The sequence below is a fragment of the Giraffa tippelskirchi genome, chromosome X (genome assembly GCF_054371585.1).
Source record: "Giraffa tippelskirchi isolate mGirTip1 chromosome X, T2T-mGirTip1v1.2.pri, whole genome shotgun sequence".
NCBI lineage: Eukaryota > Metazoa > Chordata > Mammalia > Artiodactyla > Giraffidae > Giraffa > Giraffa tippelskirchi.
The window spans coordinates 105346867-105362502 of NC_137289.1; the positions used below are offsets into that span (position 1 = coordinate 105346867).

Sequence of the window (15636 nt, forward strand, 5' to 3'; positions counted from 1 at the left end):
AAGAGGGGTGGAACGTGGGTCCTTTCCTCACATCCATTCAAGCAAGCAAGAGGGTTCTCAAGGCCCTTCCCTAGAGCTTCAGGTGAGCCTCCTTCTCCACCATGAAGCAGGGGGTACTATGATGCGGTGGCCGGAGGCTGGGGCGGAGTGCATTTGCCCCTCCCCCTGACCCAGCTCAAGCTACTTCAAGGACCCACCCCGCCCCCACCCCTTGAGAGCTCACCATCACCATGGCAGCCATTGTTTGGTCCGCGTGCCTGTTGTCCCAGGAGATGCCACAGGCCTCTCCAAGACTCTCAGACTAAAGCCAGAGATCCCTTGGCCCTAACCCACAAACCTCCCAGAGAGAGGCTCCTGCCTCCAGCCCGAGCCCCCTCCCACCCTTCCAACCTCAGAGGAACACATTTCCCTCAGATTCTTGGAGAAAGGAGAGCAAGGACGACCTGATGAGTGAGGTAGGAGAGGCCACCCTCACGGAGGTGGCCGCTTCCGTCTCCCCTCAAGCCTCCTGGAAACCCCAGGCATCCTTGGGAGGCGGAGACCCGACCCTAGCCCTAGACACAAGCCACCACAGTGGGAATGCGATCCCCAAGGCCATCTCCAGGGGCGCCAAGGGAAAGGAGCCCAAGAAGGTCATCGCTGAGAAGGTCCTAGGCTCTGTCGTGTGGTTTAATGCGAAGAACGGGTATGGCTTCATCAGCAGGCACGATACCCAGGAAGATGTGTTTGTTCACCATTCGGGCATCACCCAGAACAACCCCCACAAGTACCAACGCAGCATGGAGGACGGCGAGACAGTGGAGTTCGACGTGGTGCAGGGCAAACGGGGCAATGAGGCCGCTAACGTGACCGGGCCAGCGGGCGCGCCATTGAAGGAAAGCCGCTACGCTGCCCACCGCACCAGCAGCCGCCGGGGCTCCAGCATCCACCGCCATGGGCCGCCACCGCAAGGTCCCAAGAGCGTGGAGGACGACGTTGATGAACGCGAGGGCAGCGGCGAAGGCTTCACCGTGGCCCAGGGCCTCAGACGCCCTCTGCCTGGCCACCCCCAAGACCAACGACTGAGGCGTTTCCCGCCCTCCCACTGGGACCCATCAGTGACCCTCCACCCATTGATCCTGGTTACCATCAGCAGCCCCCGGTCCGGCCAGCAGCCTGGGTCACCCGCCACCACAAGGCAGGAGGGGCATCCTTGGGGGGGTCGGGGCCCCTACTACCTGCTGACTCACCCTAGGGCCCAAGGCACCACTCCTGGTCCAAGAAGCTCACCAAGCATCCCGGAGGAGCTGGAGGCAGAGCACAGCCAGAGCAGGCATGAAGCCAGCAGCAATCCTCCACAGAGGCCCCCTCCACGCTATGGATCCAGCCGTCCCAATAACCGGCGCCGCCGCCTGCAGCAAGGGCCTGATGCCAAGGGACAGGATTCTGAGGGAGGAGAGGGCACGATCAGGAAGAGCCCCACTGAAACACCTGCTTCTGTCGCTGTGGCCAAGAAGAACGACGCCCCTGAGGAGGAGAACCCCATGGTCATGGATGCACCCTCTGCCGCCCGGGCCTAGTCACAGCTCGGATCGCTCCCCAGGGACTCCCTGACCTGGGCTACAGGTGATGTCCCCTTGAGGAGCTCAGTCCAAACATGCACACAGATTGTTAGATTTGGGACCTGAAAAAAATACATGCCCTTTATGCAAAGTGAGAAGATAAATGACAAGATCCATATAATTCTAAATTCCCTCATACCATCTGCCTTGGTAGTATCCTGACACACTCACACACACACACACACACACACACACACACACACGCACGCACACAAACACACACTTCTGAACCTATATCTTTAATGGTCTGACCAGGACCACACCTATTATTCTACATCCCCAGGTGAATTAGGTCAACTAACGTTAAAAAATTGTGTTTTATTTTTAACAAAAAAAATGAAGATTATCTGAAACTGAAGATGATTTCACATTGCTCACCTGGCTGGTATTTTAGCAATAAAACACTTCACTTTTCCTTTATCTCTTATCACTGCTGTCTGAATTTTTTTTTTAAGGTACTCGATCTAATACCATTGAACTATAAAAATGAAAATGAGCATGAGGGGCTGGGGGTGTTGGACAATGAGAAGATGCTCATCCAAGGGTACAAACTTTGAGTTGTAAAATGAATAAGTTACAATGACCTAAGGTACAGCATGGAGACTATGGTTAACAATACTGTTTTGTATACTTGAAAGTTTCTATAAGAGTAGATCATTAATGTTCTCACTGTGACAACAACAAGAAAATGCTAATTATGTGAGGAGAAGGATGTGTTCCTTAATCTTATTGTGGGCAAGGTTTTACAACATACACCTGTGTGAAAATTATCACGTACATCTTAAACTCACACAATATCTCCATAAATTTGTGGGGGTGAACCTGAAGGAAAAAAAGAAAGGAAGCAAGTGTAATTTTCGTCGTGAGCAAGGAAGCATCCCTGGAGCTGAAGAGAAACATGTATTCCATAATCTTCATCTGTGCTTCCTGGTTGTTGAGTTCTTCCAGGGGGCCTGTGGAAGATTCCTGGAAGGCTGAGCAGGTGCAGTTCAGTCCACCTCAATCCCATCAAACAGAGAATCTCTGATTGGGAGTGTCATTCCTATCCTGGTCTTTATTTGAACATGTGGTGGAGTTGATGGATGGAAGGCAGGAGTTGGGTTTGGAGGTTGGGGAAATGAGCCATAGATACTTGAAACCAACAGAGATCTTTAAAGCCTCATGTTACAGATTAAGGAAATTGGATTATAACTAGCAAGATCCAAATATTTTTCTAATTTACATGCTGAGGCATTTTATACCACACTAAAAGCTAGCCTAAGGTATTAGGAAAGGGAGTATTCAATCATCCATTATGGCTATGTATCCAAATCTATTCACACAGAAACAGCAGAGATCCTTCATTCAGAGAATATTTGAGTGCCCTCCTGTGCCAGACACTCTGCCAGGCACTAGGAACTGCATCATAATGAAGATGGCCCCTTATCTCAAGGATCCCACAACCTAGTAGAGATGAGACAAACCTGCCAGTGGCTACACCATGTAGTGAGTGCTCTGTTGGAGTTAGCAAAGGATGTGAGAGGAAACACAGGTGATGCATTTTGTGGAAGGGTTAGTTCCAGGCTGAAAGAATCACTACTTGGACACTTGAATTTAAAATTATACCTAGCAACCACCACAAAACTCAGATTTGATAAAGCCATGTTTACATAGAGCTAGAGGTTGTTCATCCAGACTCCTAGCCCAGTGCACTTCCCAGTATACCAGCTGACGTCTTCAGAGACTAGCAGAGTGCATCAAAAATCACCAAGCATAAGAATCTATACTGACACACATCACCAAGTGAGAATAGAAGAGGACTCAAAGGGAGACTAAACTTGTTATGATTAGGAAAGAATTCAAGTCCCTCCAGGATGCTTTTTTATGTGAAATAACAGACCCAGGTATGGTGCAGGGAAATGTCTTCTATATATATACAAGGTTGGGTTGATAGGCTTCAACCTGTTGTCTGAGGTATGAGCATCTGGAGACAGTAGATTGGTCAGCCTGGCCATGGAGGCTTCTCTTTGGGGGAATGGAGGACGTAAAGGACAAGAATAAGGAAGCATGAATTTTCCCTGCTCACATGGTGCCTGACAGGAACAATTAGCAGAAGCTGACCTGGTGATTGCTGACTGGGGTGGCAGGTGGGGGTGTCGAGTAGCGGAGAACTGAAGGATATAGAGTGTGTTCCCAGAGGTATTAATACATATCTAGGGGTGACTATAACTGGCAGCAGGAACGTTCTGCTGTTTCCCAACTGCTCCAGGATTTACAAAAATTCCAGAAAATTATCTACTTCTGTTTCATTGATTACATGAAAGTCTTTGTGTGGATCACAACAAGATATGGAAAATTCTTGAACAGATAGGAATACGAGATCACCTTACCTGCCTCCTGAGAATCCTGAATGCAGATCAAGAAGCAACAGTTAGAATCAGATGTGGAACACCAGACTGGTTCAACATTGGGAAAGGAGTATGTCAAGGCTGTATATTTTCACCCTGCTTATTTAACTTATATGTAGATTACATCATGTGAAATGCCAGGCTGGATGAAACACAAACTGGAATCAAGATTGCTGGGAGAAATATCAATAACCTCAGATATGCAGATGACACCACCCTTATGGCCGAAAGTGAAGAGGAACTAAAGAGCCTCTTAATGAAAGTGAAAGAGGAGAGTGAAAAGGCTGGCAGAAAACTCAGTAGTCAAAAAACTAAGATCATGGCATCCATTCCCATCACTTCATGACAAACAGATGGGGAAACACTGGAAACAGTGAGAGACTTTATTTTCTTGGGCTCCAAAATCACTGCAGATAGTGGCTGCAGCCAAGAAAGTAAATGATGCTTATTCCTTGGAAGAAAAGCTGTGACAAACCTAGACAACATATTAAAAAGAAAAGACACCACTTTGCCAGCAAAGGTGAGTATAGTCAAACTATGGTTTTTCTAGTAGTCATGTATGGATGATAGCGTTGGACCATATGGAAGGCGGAGCATGAAAGAACTGATGCTTTCAAACTGTGGTATTGGAGAAGACTCTTGAGAGTCCCTTGAATTGCAAGGAGATAAAACCAGTCAATCCTAAAGGAAATCAACCCTGAATATTCATTGGAAGGACTGATGCTGAAACTCCAATACTTTGGCCACCTGATGTGAAGAGCTGACTCATTGGAAAACACTCTGATGCTGGGAAAGTTTGAAGGCAGGAGGAGAAGGGAATGACAGAGAACAAGATGGTTGTATGGCATCACCAACCTGATGGACATGAGTTTGAGCAAACTCCAGGAGATGGTGAAGGACAGGGAAACCTGGTATGCTGCAATCCATGGGATCACAGAGTTGGACATGACTGAGTGGAAAAACAACAACCAGGATTTAGGCATTGTTGTTGTTCAATCACTCAATCATGTCTGACTCTTGGTGACTGCATGGACTGCAGCATGCCAGGATTCCCTGTCCTTCACTATCTCCCAGAGTTTGTCCATTGTGTCAATGATGCAATCCAATCATCTAATCCTCTGTAGCTCCCTTCTCTTCCCGTCCTCAGTCTAGCCCAGCATCAGGGTCCTTTCCAATAGATCAGCTCTTTGCATCAGTTGGCCGAAGTATTGGAGCTTCACCTGCAGCATTGGTCCTTTCAATGATTATCCAGTGCTGATTTCCTTTAGGGTTGACTGATTTGGTTTCCTTGCTGTCCAAGGGACTCTCAAGGGTCTTCTCCAGCACCAGTCTTATCCAGCATACTTCGAAAGCATCAATTCTTTCTTGCTCAGCCTTCTTTATGGTTCAATTCTCACATCCGTACATGACTACTGGAAAAACCATACCTTTGACTATATGGACTTTGTCGGCAAAGTGATGTCTCTTCATTTTAATAGGCTGTCTAGGTTGGTCATAGACTTGTTTCGTCCAAGGAACAAGTGTCTTTTAATTTCATGGTTTAAGGATTTAGGCATGCTTAGGTGCAACTTCAGCAGCCCAGCAGAAGCCAAAGGATACCACCTAAAACACAATAGAGAGATGCCTGGGCTGTCTCCAGAAAACTTTGATTTAAACAAAAACAAAAAGAAATATATCCTTTGTGCTAATCCTCTTTCCTTTCTTTCACTTCCACTTCATGTACCAGATATTACTTGGTTTATTTTGTCTGAAAAATGTGAATTTTGCAGTTATCTTTGTTTCACTCATTGAAAAGCGACATACCCCATCCTAAAGACTTTAACAACAGCAGGCTTCCTTACATATCTTTGATTGGGAGACTGTGTTCCAGGGAATGTGGGTAGGAATACTCTTTATACATTAGAATGCCACCCCAGCAGGCATATCCTGCATCCAATAAATTGCTCTACAGATATCTGTTAGGTCGAGCTGGTTTATATTATCATTCATGTTCTCTATTTCACAGTTGATCTTCTGCCTAATCTTTCTAACACTTATTGAAAGCGGATTAGTAAAGTCTAACAATTGTTGTTGAATTGTCTATTTCTCTCTTCAATTCTATCAGTTTTTTCTCCATGAATTTTTGGATTGTCTTTTTACATGCATATATAGTTTCTATATCTTCCTAAAATATTCCATGTTGCTTTCATCTGTTATCACTGTTGTCTGAAATTTTTTAAAGCCTACTAGCCCATAATTGTATTGAGAGAGTCCTTTCAATCATTTTTTCAAATGAGTTTTAGCAAAGATCATGCATATTGATCTCCTTACAAGTCGTGAACTTAAGACTATGCACTTACAGGTTGATCATTGCAGGGCATTCTAAACGGTAAGAATGCATAAAAAAAAGTACTCAGATCTCTTTTATTTCATCCTCTTCCTCTGTCCCAGAAATGTAGCAATTAATTCTCAGGGTGCTCCCAACTACCCCCGCTTACTGATTAGGTAGACAAAAGACAAAAAGAAAAAAAAAACTGAGCAAAACATTATGGCAAGTAAAAAACTTGACTCTCTATGAGTAAAATTCTACTCTTTTGCATTTTTTAATGGACTGTATCTAATACAATTTAAGTACATAAAATGGGCTTGAGAGACTAGGGGTGGTAGAAAATGGGAAGATGCTCATCAAAGGGTACAAACTTTCAGTTGTAAGGTGAGTTAGTTCTGGGGACCTAATGTACAGCTTGGAGACTATAGTTAACAGTGAGTGAAAGTGACAGTAGCTTAGTCCTGTCTGACTCTTTGCGACCCCATGGACTATACAGTCCATGGAATTCTCCAAGCCAGAATACTGGAATGGGTAGCCTTTCCCTTCTCCAGCGGATCTTCCTGACCCAGAAATTGAACCAGGGTCTCCTGCATTGCAGGTGGATTCTTTACCAGCTGAGACATCAAGGAAGCCCATAGTCAACAAGTACTCTATTGTACACATGAAAGATGCTATAAGAGTAGAGCATGAATGTTCTCACCATGACAACAAGAAAATGCCATTTATGTGTGGTGAAGGATGTGCTAATTAGTCTTATTGAGGGAAACCTTTTACAATATATACTTGTATAAAAATTATCACACTGGTCATCTTAAACTTACACCATATCTCAATAAATCTGAGGGAAAACACTGAAGGAAAAAAGTGAGCATAGAAGCAGGTATAATTTTTGTTGTGCATACCTCTGGAGTTGAAGAGAATCATCCAGTCCATAGTCCATGGGATCTATAGTGCATGGGCTCAGTAACTGTGGTTTCTGAGCTCTAAAGCACAAGTTTAGTAGTTGTGTTGCATGGGCTTAGTTGCTCTGCAGCATGTGGAATCTTCCAGGACCAGGGATGGAACCCATGTCTCCTGCATTGACAGGGAGAGTCTTTCCTACTGTGCCACCAGGGAAACTCTGGAGTTACTTTCTTGATTTCTCTTTTGTCTTTTTCATTGCTAGCATTACCACCAGTTGCCAAGACGAGTTTCTGTTTCTGCACTGTGGACATAAATTTCACAAGATCCATCTCAAGCTGGGTTAAGATACCGAATGTAGAGTTTTTGTTTGGGGAGGTGTTTTTATTTTTCTTTCCAGTAGAGCCAAATGAAGAGCCCCGAAGAGCAGGAGGAGTCTGCACCTTACTCTTGTCATGGTCTCCTGGAAACTTCAATGTAATGTACTTGATAACGAGGAGAAAAAACCAGTGTGACTTGCTTCCAAGGCAGACTTGGGCGTGCTCTGTTAGATGCTGTGGAATTCAAAAGTATCTTTTGCAGGGCACCTTCTGCAGGAGTATTTCAGCTTCATATCTCAGACAAGAAAACAGAAAGGCATGAAAAGAAGAGACACACATAGGCAAGAAAAAGAACCACTTTCGGGACCAAACGGTGAGCAGAGAGAAAGTGACTCCTGGTGTGCTGTTCTGCGCTGGCACCTCGAAACTGAGAACTAGGCAGGGCTGGGACCTTGGTAATGTTTCAGAGGGCCCCTCCTGCCCAGAGCACACCTGGTCATTGTGATGGCTTCAGGGCAGAAGATAAGGAGGTTTGCTGGGGTCAGCTGGGAGTAGGATTTAAAGGGAAGTGACAACATTTCCATCAGACAATCGAAAAAGAAGCATGGAGTGACAGAATGCTATCTCCTTGCCAGTGTATTCTTTCTGAACCTGGTGCTTTACTGGGTATGTGGATACATCTCCTTTTATTTTTCCATTTGTTGAATCCAGATGCTGTGGTGAGCAAAGCAGACCCATGGGCATGGGCACCTGCAGAGCAGAGAGCCAAGTGGGAAGAAAGACGTTGACCCAGAGGCCACGAACTAGGAGCCACTGATGAGTCTTGTGGCCTACAGTGTTCCTAGAAATGATTGTGTTTAGTCTTAAGTCCTTTCTGACTCTTTGCCACCATATGTACTGTAGTCGGCCAGGCTCCTCTGTCCATGGTATTTCTCAGGCATGAATACTGGAGAGGGATGCCATTTCCTTCTCCATGCATAGAGGACTTTTGAGGGCAGTGAAACTGTATTGTATGATGTTATGGTAAATACATGACACTACATATTTGTCAAAGCCCATAGAACCTTACAGCACAAAAAGTGAATCAATGTATGCATATTAAAAATACATTTTGACATCAAGAATTGAATGAAGAATTTGACTGAACAATCTAATTATATTACAAATGTATGAACCCAGCTCAGTAAGGTCCACTGACTTAAGTACCTTTGGAAATGAATGGATTTGAAGACAAAAAGCAAAAGAGAAAAACACTGTAATCTAGTTGATAGTGTTCTTTCTCCTAGGGGTACATGTTGACATTCCTGACACTATTATACATGTATACCTGAACAACTGAATAGCTGGCATGAGAGTATACATACATATATTTGTTTGTTCTCTTAGCTGAAAGGGTCTAAAAGAAATGATACCCCCTAAATCTGAAAGAAACAATGACATAGAAGGAAGCCCAGATCTTGGTTCCCAATACTGTTTTCCAATAAACGAAACCAGGCTTCTTGGAGAGATGACTGTCTGTAGGGCTCAGAGAGGAAATATAGAATAGGATTCTGGAGGATTGTGTTAAAAAGGAAGTGCTAAAAAATAAAAGCCCCACATTAATGGGTTTATGTCAAAGAAGACAGGAATGAGTTTTGAATGGCCAAAACTCTAACAAGATCAGAAACATAATAAATTAAATAAGTCAACTTTTTGGACTTTATCTCAAACTATAAAATAAATATTTATGAGTCCATACTGATATAAATAAATGTTTGAAAGCATGTGAGAGAATACACCAATTTTCCATGCAGACGAATTACAGATAAATGACATAGGTGATTCGGTTCTCAGGGAGATGGAGTGTAACTTCCTATTCCTTAAGTTTGAATTACACACAGTGACTTCCTTCCAAAAACAAAAAACAAAAGAACAATATGGAGGGGGTGAAAAAGAGTAACTTGAGAGTGGAATAACCTGACAAACACTACTTCAGCCAGGTGGTCAAGTTTAAGAGGTCAACATTAAGAGGGATAAAACATGTTGATAGTATCACACAATAAAAAGGACACTCCACATCTGCCCTCTTCCTCCCTCCACCAAAATCCATATTCCGAGGCTAATAGGAAAATCATCAGAGAAATCCATGTTGAGGAACATTTTTAAAATGCCTGACTAGAACTCCTCAAAACTATCAAGATCATAAAAATGAGGGAAGATGTGAGAAACTGTCACATTCAAGATGAGTCTAAAGAGACATGACTACTAAATGCAATGTGAGATATGGGATGAGTTCCTGGAACAGCAATTAGGACATTAGGTAAAAACTAAGAATATTTAAGTGGGAAAAATCTTAGAAATGAAGGAGGCATTCTACTTAATAGCAATATGTGTGATATAAGAGATATTTTTGATATACAGGAACTATCTTTGCTTTTTTGGTAAATCTAAAATTGTTCTAAAATTAAAGGTTTTTCACATGTCTGGTGGACATTGTCACATGGGTGCATCCTCTACAAGTGGTTGTGCTTTTCTGTACTTTCTTATAAAGTACGGTATATAGTACAGTATAGAGCTATTGTTTACTATGTCTGCTTAACTCCAGTTTAGTTTGCTACATCCCTTACCTTAGGTGTGGTGTGTTTCTGTTTTCATTCTTCTCAAAGCACAGTTGACTCTTCAACAACAGGAGTGTGAACCGTGCAGGTCCACTTATACAAAGATTTTTTTTTTCCAATAGTAAATACTAGAGCATTACACAATCTGCAGCTAGTTGAATCTGCAGAGGTTAAATCTCAGATGTAGAAGAACCACATAGGTGGTGTGTCAACTATAATTTATACACGAATTGATGATGGCAGAAAAAGTCAGTGCCCTAAGCCCTGCCTTGTTCAAGTGTCAGTTGTATTGTCTTCTATTTCTTGTGATTCTTTCTTTGATCTTTTGATTATTTAGGAGTCCATTGCTTAGTTTCCACATATTTGTCTGTTTCTCAAAATCTGTGTTTTCTAATTTCATTGTATTCAGAGGATGTAATTTATATGATTTCAACCCTTTAACATTTATTTAGGTTTGTCTTATGCCCTAGCATTTGGGTGTCCTGGAGAATGTTCATTGCACACTGAAGAAAAATGCATGTCCTCATAGGATAAACTGCTCTATAGATATCTTTTATGTCCAGCTGGTTTGTGTTATCTTTCAAGTCCTCTGTTTCATAGCTGACATTCTGCCTAGTCTTTCTAACCATTATTGAAAGTGGATTAGTAAAGTCTAACAATTATTGTGAATTGTTTACTTCTCTCTTCAATTCTATCAGTTTTTTTTTCCTCCAAGCATCTTTGGGTTGTCTTGTTAGGTGCATATATAGTTGTTATGTCTTCCTAATAGAACTCCCTTTTATCATTATAAAGTGTCCTTATTTATCCCTAGTAACAGTTCTTAATAAATATGTTTTTGGTTGACATTAGTACAGTATACTCAATTCTGTCTTTGGCTGATGTTTGCATGATAAATAGTTTTTAGTCATTTCACTTGAAATGCACCTTTGATTCTAAATTATGTCTCCCACAGATCATATATAGTTGGTCTTTGTGTTTTATCTAGTCTGAAAATATCATTGCTGATATTGAAGCAACCATTGAAAAGTAGATTGTTCAATTCATTCATATTTTATGCCATTATCAATATGATCAAATTTATGTCTGTGGTTTTCTGTTTTGTTTTTTCTAAAATTCATCTTATTTTTTCTTCTTTTTATCTTTGTGCCTTCATTTGTAAATGAATGTTTTCAGTGTAGCATTTGGCTTGTTTTATGATATATCTTGAATTGCATTTTCTTAGTGACTACACTAGGACTTTCTGTATACATATTAACGTATTATCTCTACTTCAGATTCATACTAACTTAATGACAGTGAGAATTGAAATCTGGGAGTTAGTGAACTAAAGAGATGGGAATGGGTGAATTAAAATTCAGATGACCAGTATATTGACTACTTGTAGGCAAGAATCACATAAAAGAAATGGAGTAGCCCTCATAATTAATGAAGTGTCTGAAATGCAGTACTTGGCTGCAACTGCCAAAATGACAGAATGATCTCGGATCATTTCCAAGGCAAGCCATTCAACATCACAATAATTCAAGTCTATGCCCCTACCACAGATGCTGAAGAAGCTGATGTTGATCACTTCTATGAAGAGCCTGAAGACCTCCTAGAGCTAACATCAAAACCAGATGTTCTATCCATCACTGGGGATTGGTATGCAAAAGTAAGAAGTCAAGATAAATTGGAGCAATAGGCAAGTGTAGACTTGGAGAACAAAATGAAGCAGGGCAAAGGCTGACTGAATTCCGCCAAGAGAATGCACAGATCATAGAAAATGCCCTTTTTCAGAAACACAAGTTATGATTTACACATGGGCATCACCAAAAGGTCAATACCAAAATCAAGTTGATTGCATTCTTAATAGCTGAAGATGGAAAAGCTTTATACAGTCAGTAAAACAAGACCTAGAGTTGACTGTGGCTCAGACCATTAGCTTTTCATAGGAAAATGCAGGCTTAAACTAAAGAAATTGGGGAAAACCACTAGGTTAGCCAGGTACTACTGAAAACAAACCCCTTATGAATATGCAGTGGAGGTAATAAATAGATTCCATGGATCAGATCTAGTTACCAGTGTGCCTGAAGAACTACAGACAGAGGTCTGCAATGTTGTACAGGAAGCAGTGAACAAAGCCATCCCAAAGAAAAAGAAAAGTGAAAAGGCAAAGTGGTTATCTCAGGAGGCTTTAAAAATAACTGAAGAGCTATTAAAAAGAACACATTTGAATCAGTTCTAATGAGGTGGATGAAACTGGAGCCTATTATACAGAGTGAAGTAAGTCAGAAAGAAAAACACCAATGCAGTATATTAACACACACACACACACACACACACACACACACACATATATATATATATATATATATATAATTTAGAAAGATGGTAACCATGGCCCTATATGCGAGACAGCAAAAGAGACACAGATGTAAAGAACAGACTTTTGGACTTGGTGGAAGAAGGCAAGGGTGGGATGATTTGAGAGAATTTCATTGAAACATATATATTACCATATGTGAAATAGATCGCCAGTCTAGGTTCAATGCATGAGACAGCGTGCTCAGGGCTGGTGCACTGGGATGACCCAGAGGGATGGGATGGGGAGGGAGGTGGGAGGGGGGTTCAGGATGGGGAACACATGCACACCCATGGCTGATTCATGTCAATGTATGGCAAAACCACTACAATATTGTAAAATAATTAGCCTCCAACTAAAATATTTTTTTTAAAAAAGAAAATACTGAACATTAACACCAGTGGGCATACTTGATTTTACTTGAACTTCCATAATAAATACTCTGTTCTAATAAAAAAAAATTAAAAACATAGTGTAAAATTACAGGGGTATGATTGTATTTATTTATTTACAATTTCCAAATTGTTTTATAAAGTCAGCATCTTTTTTTCTTCTAAAAGAGAAATAAAGGAATATTATAAACAATGTATATAAAAATAAAAAATAAACAGAAATAGCTGAAGAATGAAGAGAAGTGAGAAGCAAGGGAGAAAGGGAAAGCTACATCCAACTAAACACAGAGTTCCAAGGATGAGCATGAAGAGATAAGAAGACCTTCTTCAATGGAGAGTGCATAGAACTAGAACAAAACAACATTAAGCGAAAGACTAGAGATCTCTTCCAGAAAATCGAAAATATAGAGGGATGGGCACATTAAAGGACAGAAATGGTAGAGACCTAGTAGACACTGAAGAGATTAAGAAGAGATGGAAAGAATACAGGAAAGAATTCATGAAAAGATCCTAATGAGCTGTATTACTATGATGGTGTGTTCAGTCACCCAGAGCCAGACATACTGAAGTATAAAGTCAAGAGGGCCTTAGGAAGAACTGTTCTTAATAAAGCTAGCAGATGCAATGCAATTCCAGTAGAACTAATCAAAGCTCTAGAGGATGATGACATCATGGTGTTGCATTCAATATGTCAGCAATTCTGGAAGACCCTGCAGTGGTCACAAGACTGGAAAATCTTCATCCTAATTCCCAAGAAGGATAGTATTAAAATATGTGCTAACCATCAGACAGTTGCACTCATCTCCCATGCTAGTAAGGTCATGCTTAAAACCCTGTACGCTTGGCTTCAGCATTATGTAAACCAAGAACTTACAGATGTACAAGCTAGGATCAGAAAAGGAAGAGACACAAGATATCAAATTGTCAACCTTTGCTGGATCATAGAGAAAGCAAGAGCATTCTAAAGAAACATCTACTTCTTTTTCATCAACTACGCTAAAGCCTTTGACTTTGTGGATCATAGCAAACTGTAGAAAGCTCTTCAGGAGATTGGAATACCAAACCATCTTACCTGTCTCCTGAAAAGCCTTTATGTGGGTTGAGAAGAAAGAGTTAGAACCCTGTATGGAACAATAGATTGGTTCAAGTTTGAGAAAGGAGTAAGACAGGGCTGTCTGCAGTCAGCCTATTTGTTTAACCTGTACACTGAGCACATCATGAGAAATAACAGGCTGGATTATTTACAAGCTGAAATCAAGATACACAGGAGAAACTTCAATAACCTCAGAAATGCAGATGATACCAATCTAATGGCAGCAAGCAAAGAGGAGCTAAAGAGCCTCTTCATGAGGGTGAAAGAGGAGAGTGAAAGAGCCAGCTTAAAATTAAATATTAAAAAACAACAACAACAAGATTATGGCATCTGTCCCCATTACTTCATGGCAAAAAAAAGAGGAAGAAAAGGTGGCAGTAGTGACAGATTTCCTCTTCTTGGGCCCTAAGATCAATGTGGATGTTGATGGCAGCCATGAAACCAGAAGGCAATTGCTTCTTGGTAGGAATTTATGACAAACTTGCACAGTGTGTTGAAAAACAGAGACTTTGCTCTACCAGCAATTGTCCATATAGTCATGGCCTAGGTCTTCCCAGTGGTCATTTTAGGTTGTGTGAGTTGGACCATAAAAAGGAATAGCACCATAAATTGATGCCTTAAACTGTGGTGTTGAACAAGACTCTTCAAAGTCCCTTAAATTGCAAGGAGATCAAGCCAGGCAATCTAAAGGGAGACGAACACTGAATATTCCTTGGAAGGACCGATGCTGAGGCTGAAGCTCCAATATTTCGGTCCTCTGATGTGAACAACCAGCTCATTGGAAAGTCCCTGCTGCTGGTAAAGATTGGGGCTAGAAGGAGATGAGGGCATCGGAGGATGAGATGGATGGATAGCATCACCGATGTAATGGACATCAATTTGGGCAATTTCCAGGAGACAGTTAGTGACAGAGAAGCCTGACATGCTGCAGTCCATGGGGTCACAAAGAATCAGACATGACTGGGCAACCAAACAACAGTAGGTATAGAAATGGTATAAATCTCTATTCCTATAGAGCTCTATCGCCTCTTCTGCTTTTTTTTGTGTTATCTTTGCTCACCCAAAAAACCTGTACTTCTTTACAGCACCCTTAAACTTGGGCGTCCTCACGTTCTATTCTAAATAAAGTTATTCTCTTCTGGGAGAGCTACAGAACTCTGTTCTTTTTTTTATATATAAATTTATTTATTTTAGTTGGGGGCTAATTACTTTACAATATTGTAATAGTTTTTGCCATACATTGACATGAATCAGCCATGGGTTTACATGTGTTCCCCTTCCTGGACACCCCACCCACCTCCCTCCCCATTCCATCCCTCTGGGTCATCCCATTGCCCCGGCCCTGAGCCCTTGTCTCATGCATCAAACATGGAATGGTGTTCTGTTTCACATATGGTAATATACATGTTTCAATGCCATTCTCCCAGAACGTCCCACCCTCACCTTCTCCCTCAGAGTCCATAAGACTTCTATGCATCTGTGTCTCTTATTCTGTCTCGCATATAGGGTTATCGTTACCATCTTTCAAATTCCATATATATGCATTAGTATACTGTATTGGTGTTTTTCTTTCTGGCTTACTTCACTCTGTATAATGGGCTCCAGTTTCATCCATCTCAGTAGAACCGATTCAAATGTATTTTTTTAATGGTTGAGTAATATTCCATTGTGTATATGTACCACAGCTTCCTTATCCA

The 15636-nt window shown here is 41.6% G+C and overlaps 1 protein-coding gene across 1 annotated transcript; it reads left to right on the forward strand.

The window, feature by feature from the left end:
• The first annotated feature begins 298 nt into the window (after window positions 1–298).
• LOC145535965 (Y-box-binding protein 3-like) lies at window positions 299–2028 on the forward strand. Its single transcript, XM_081564312.1, has one exon. The coding sequence runs from the start codon at window positions 447–449 to the stop codon at window positions 1557–1559; it is 1113 nt and encodes a 370-aa protein (XP_081420438.1). The 5' UTR covers window positions 299–446; the 3' UTR covers window positions 1560–2028.
• Window positions 2029–15636: the final 13608 nt, after the last annotated feature.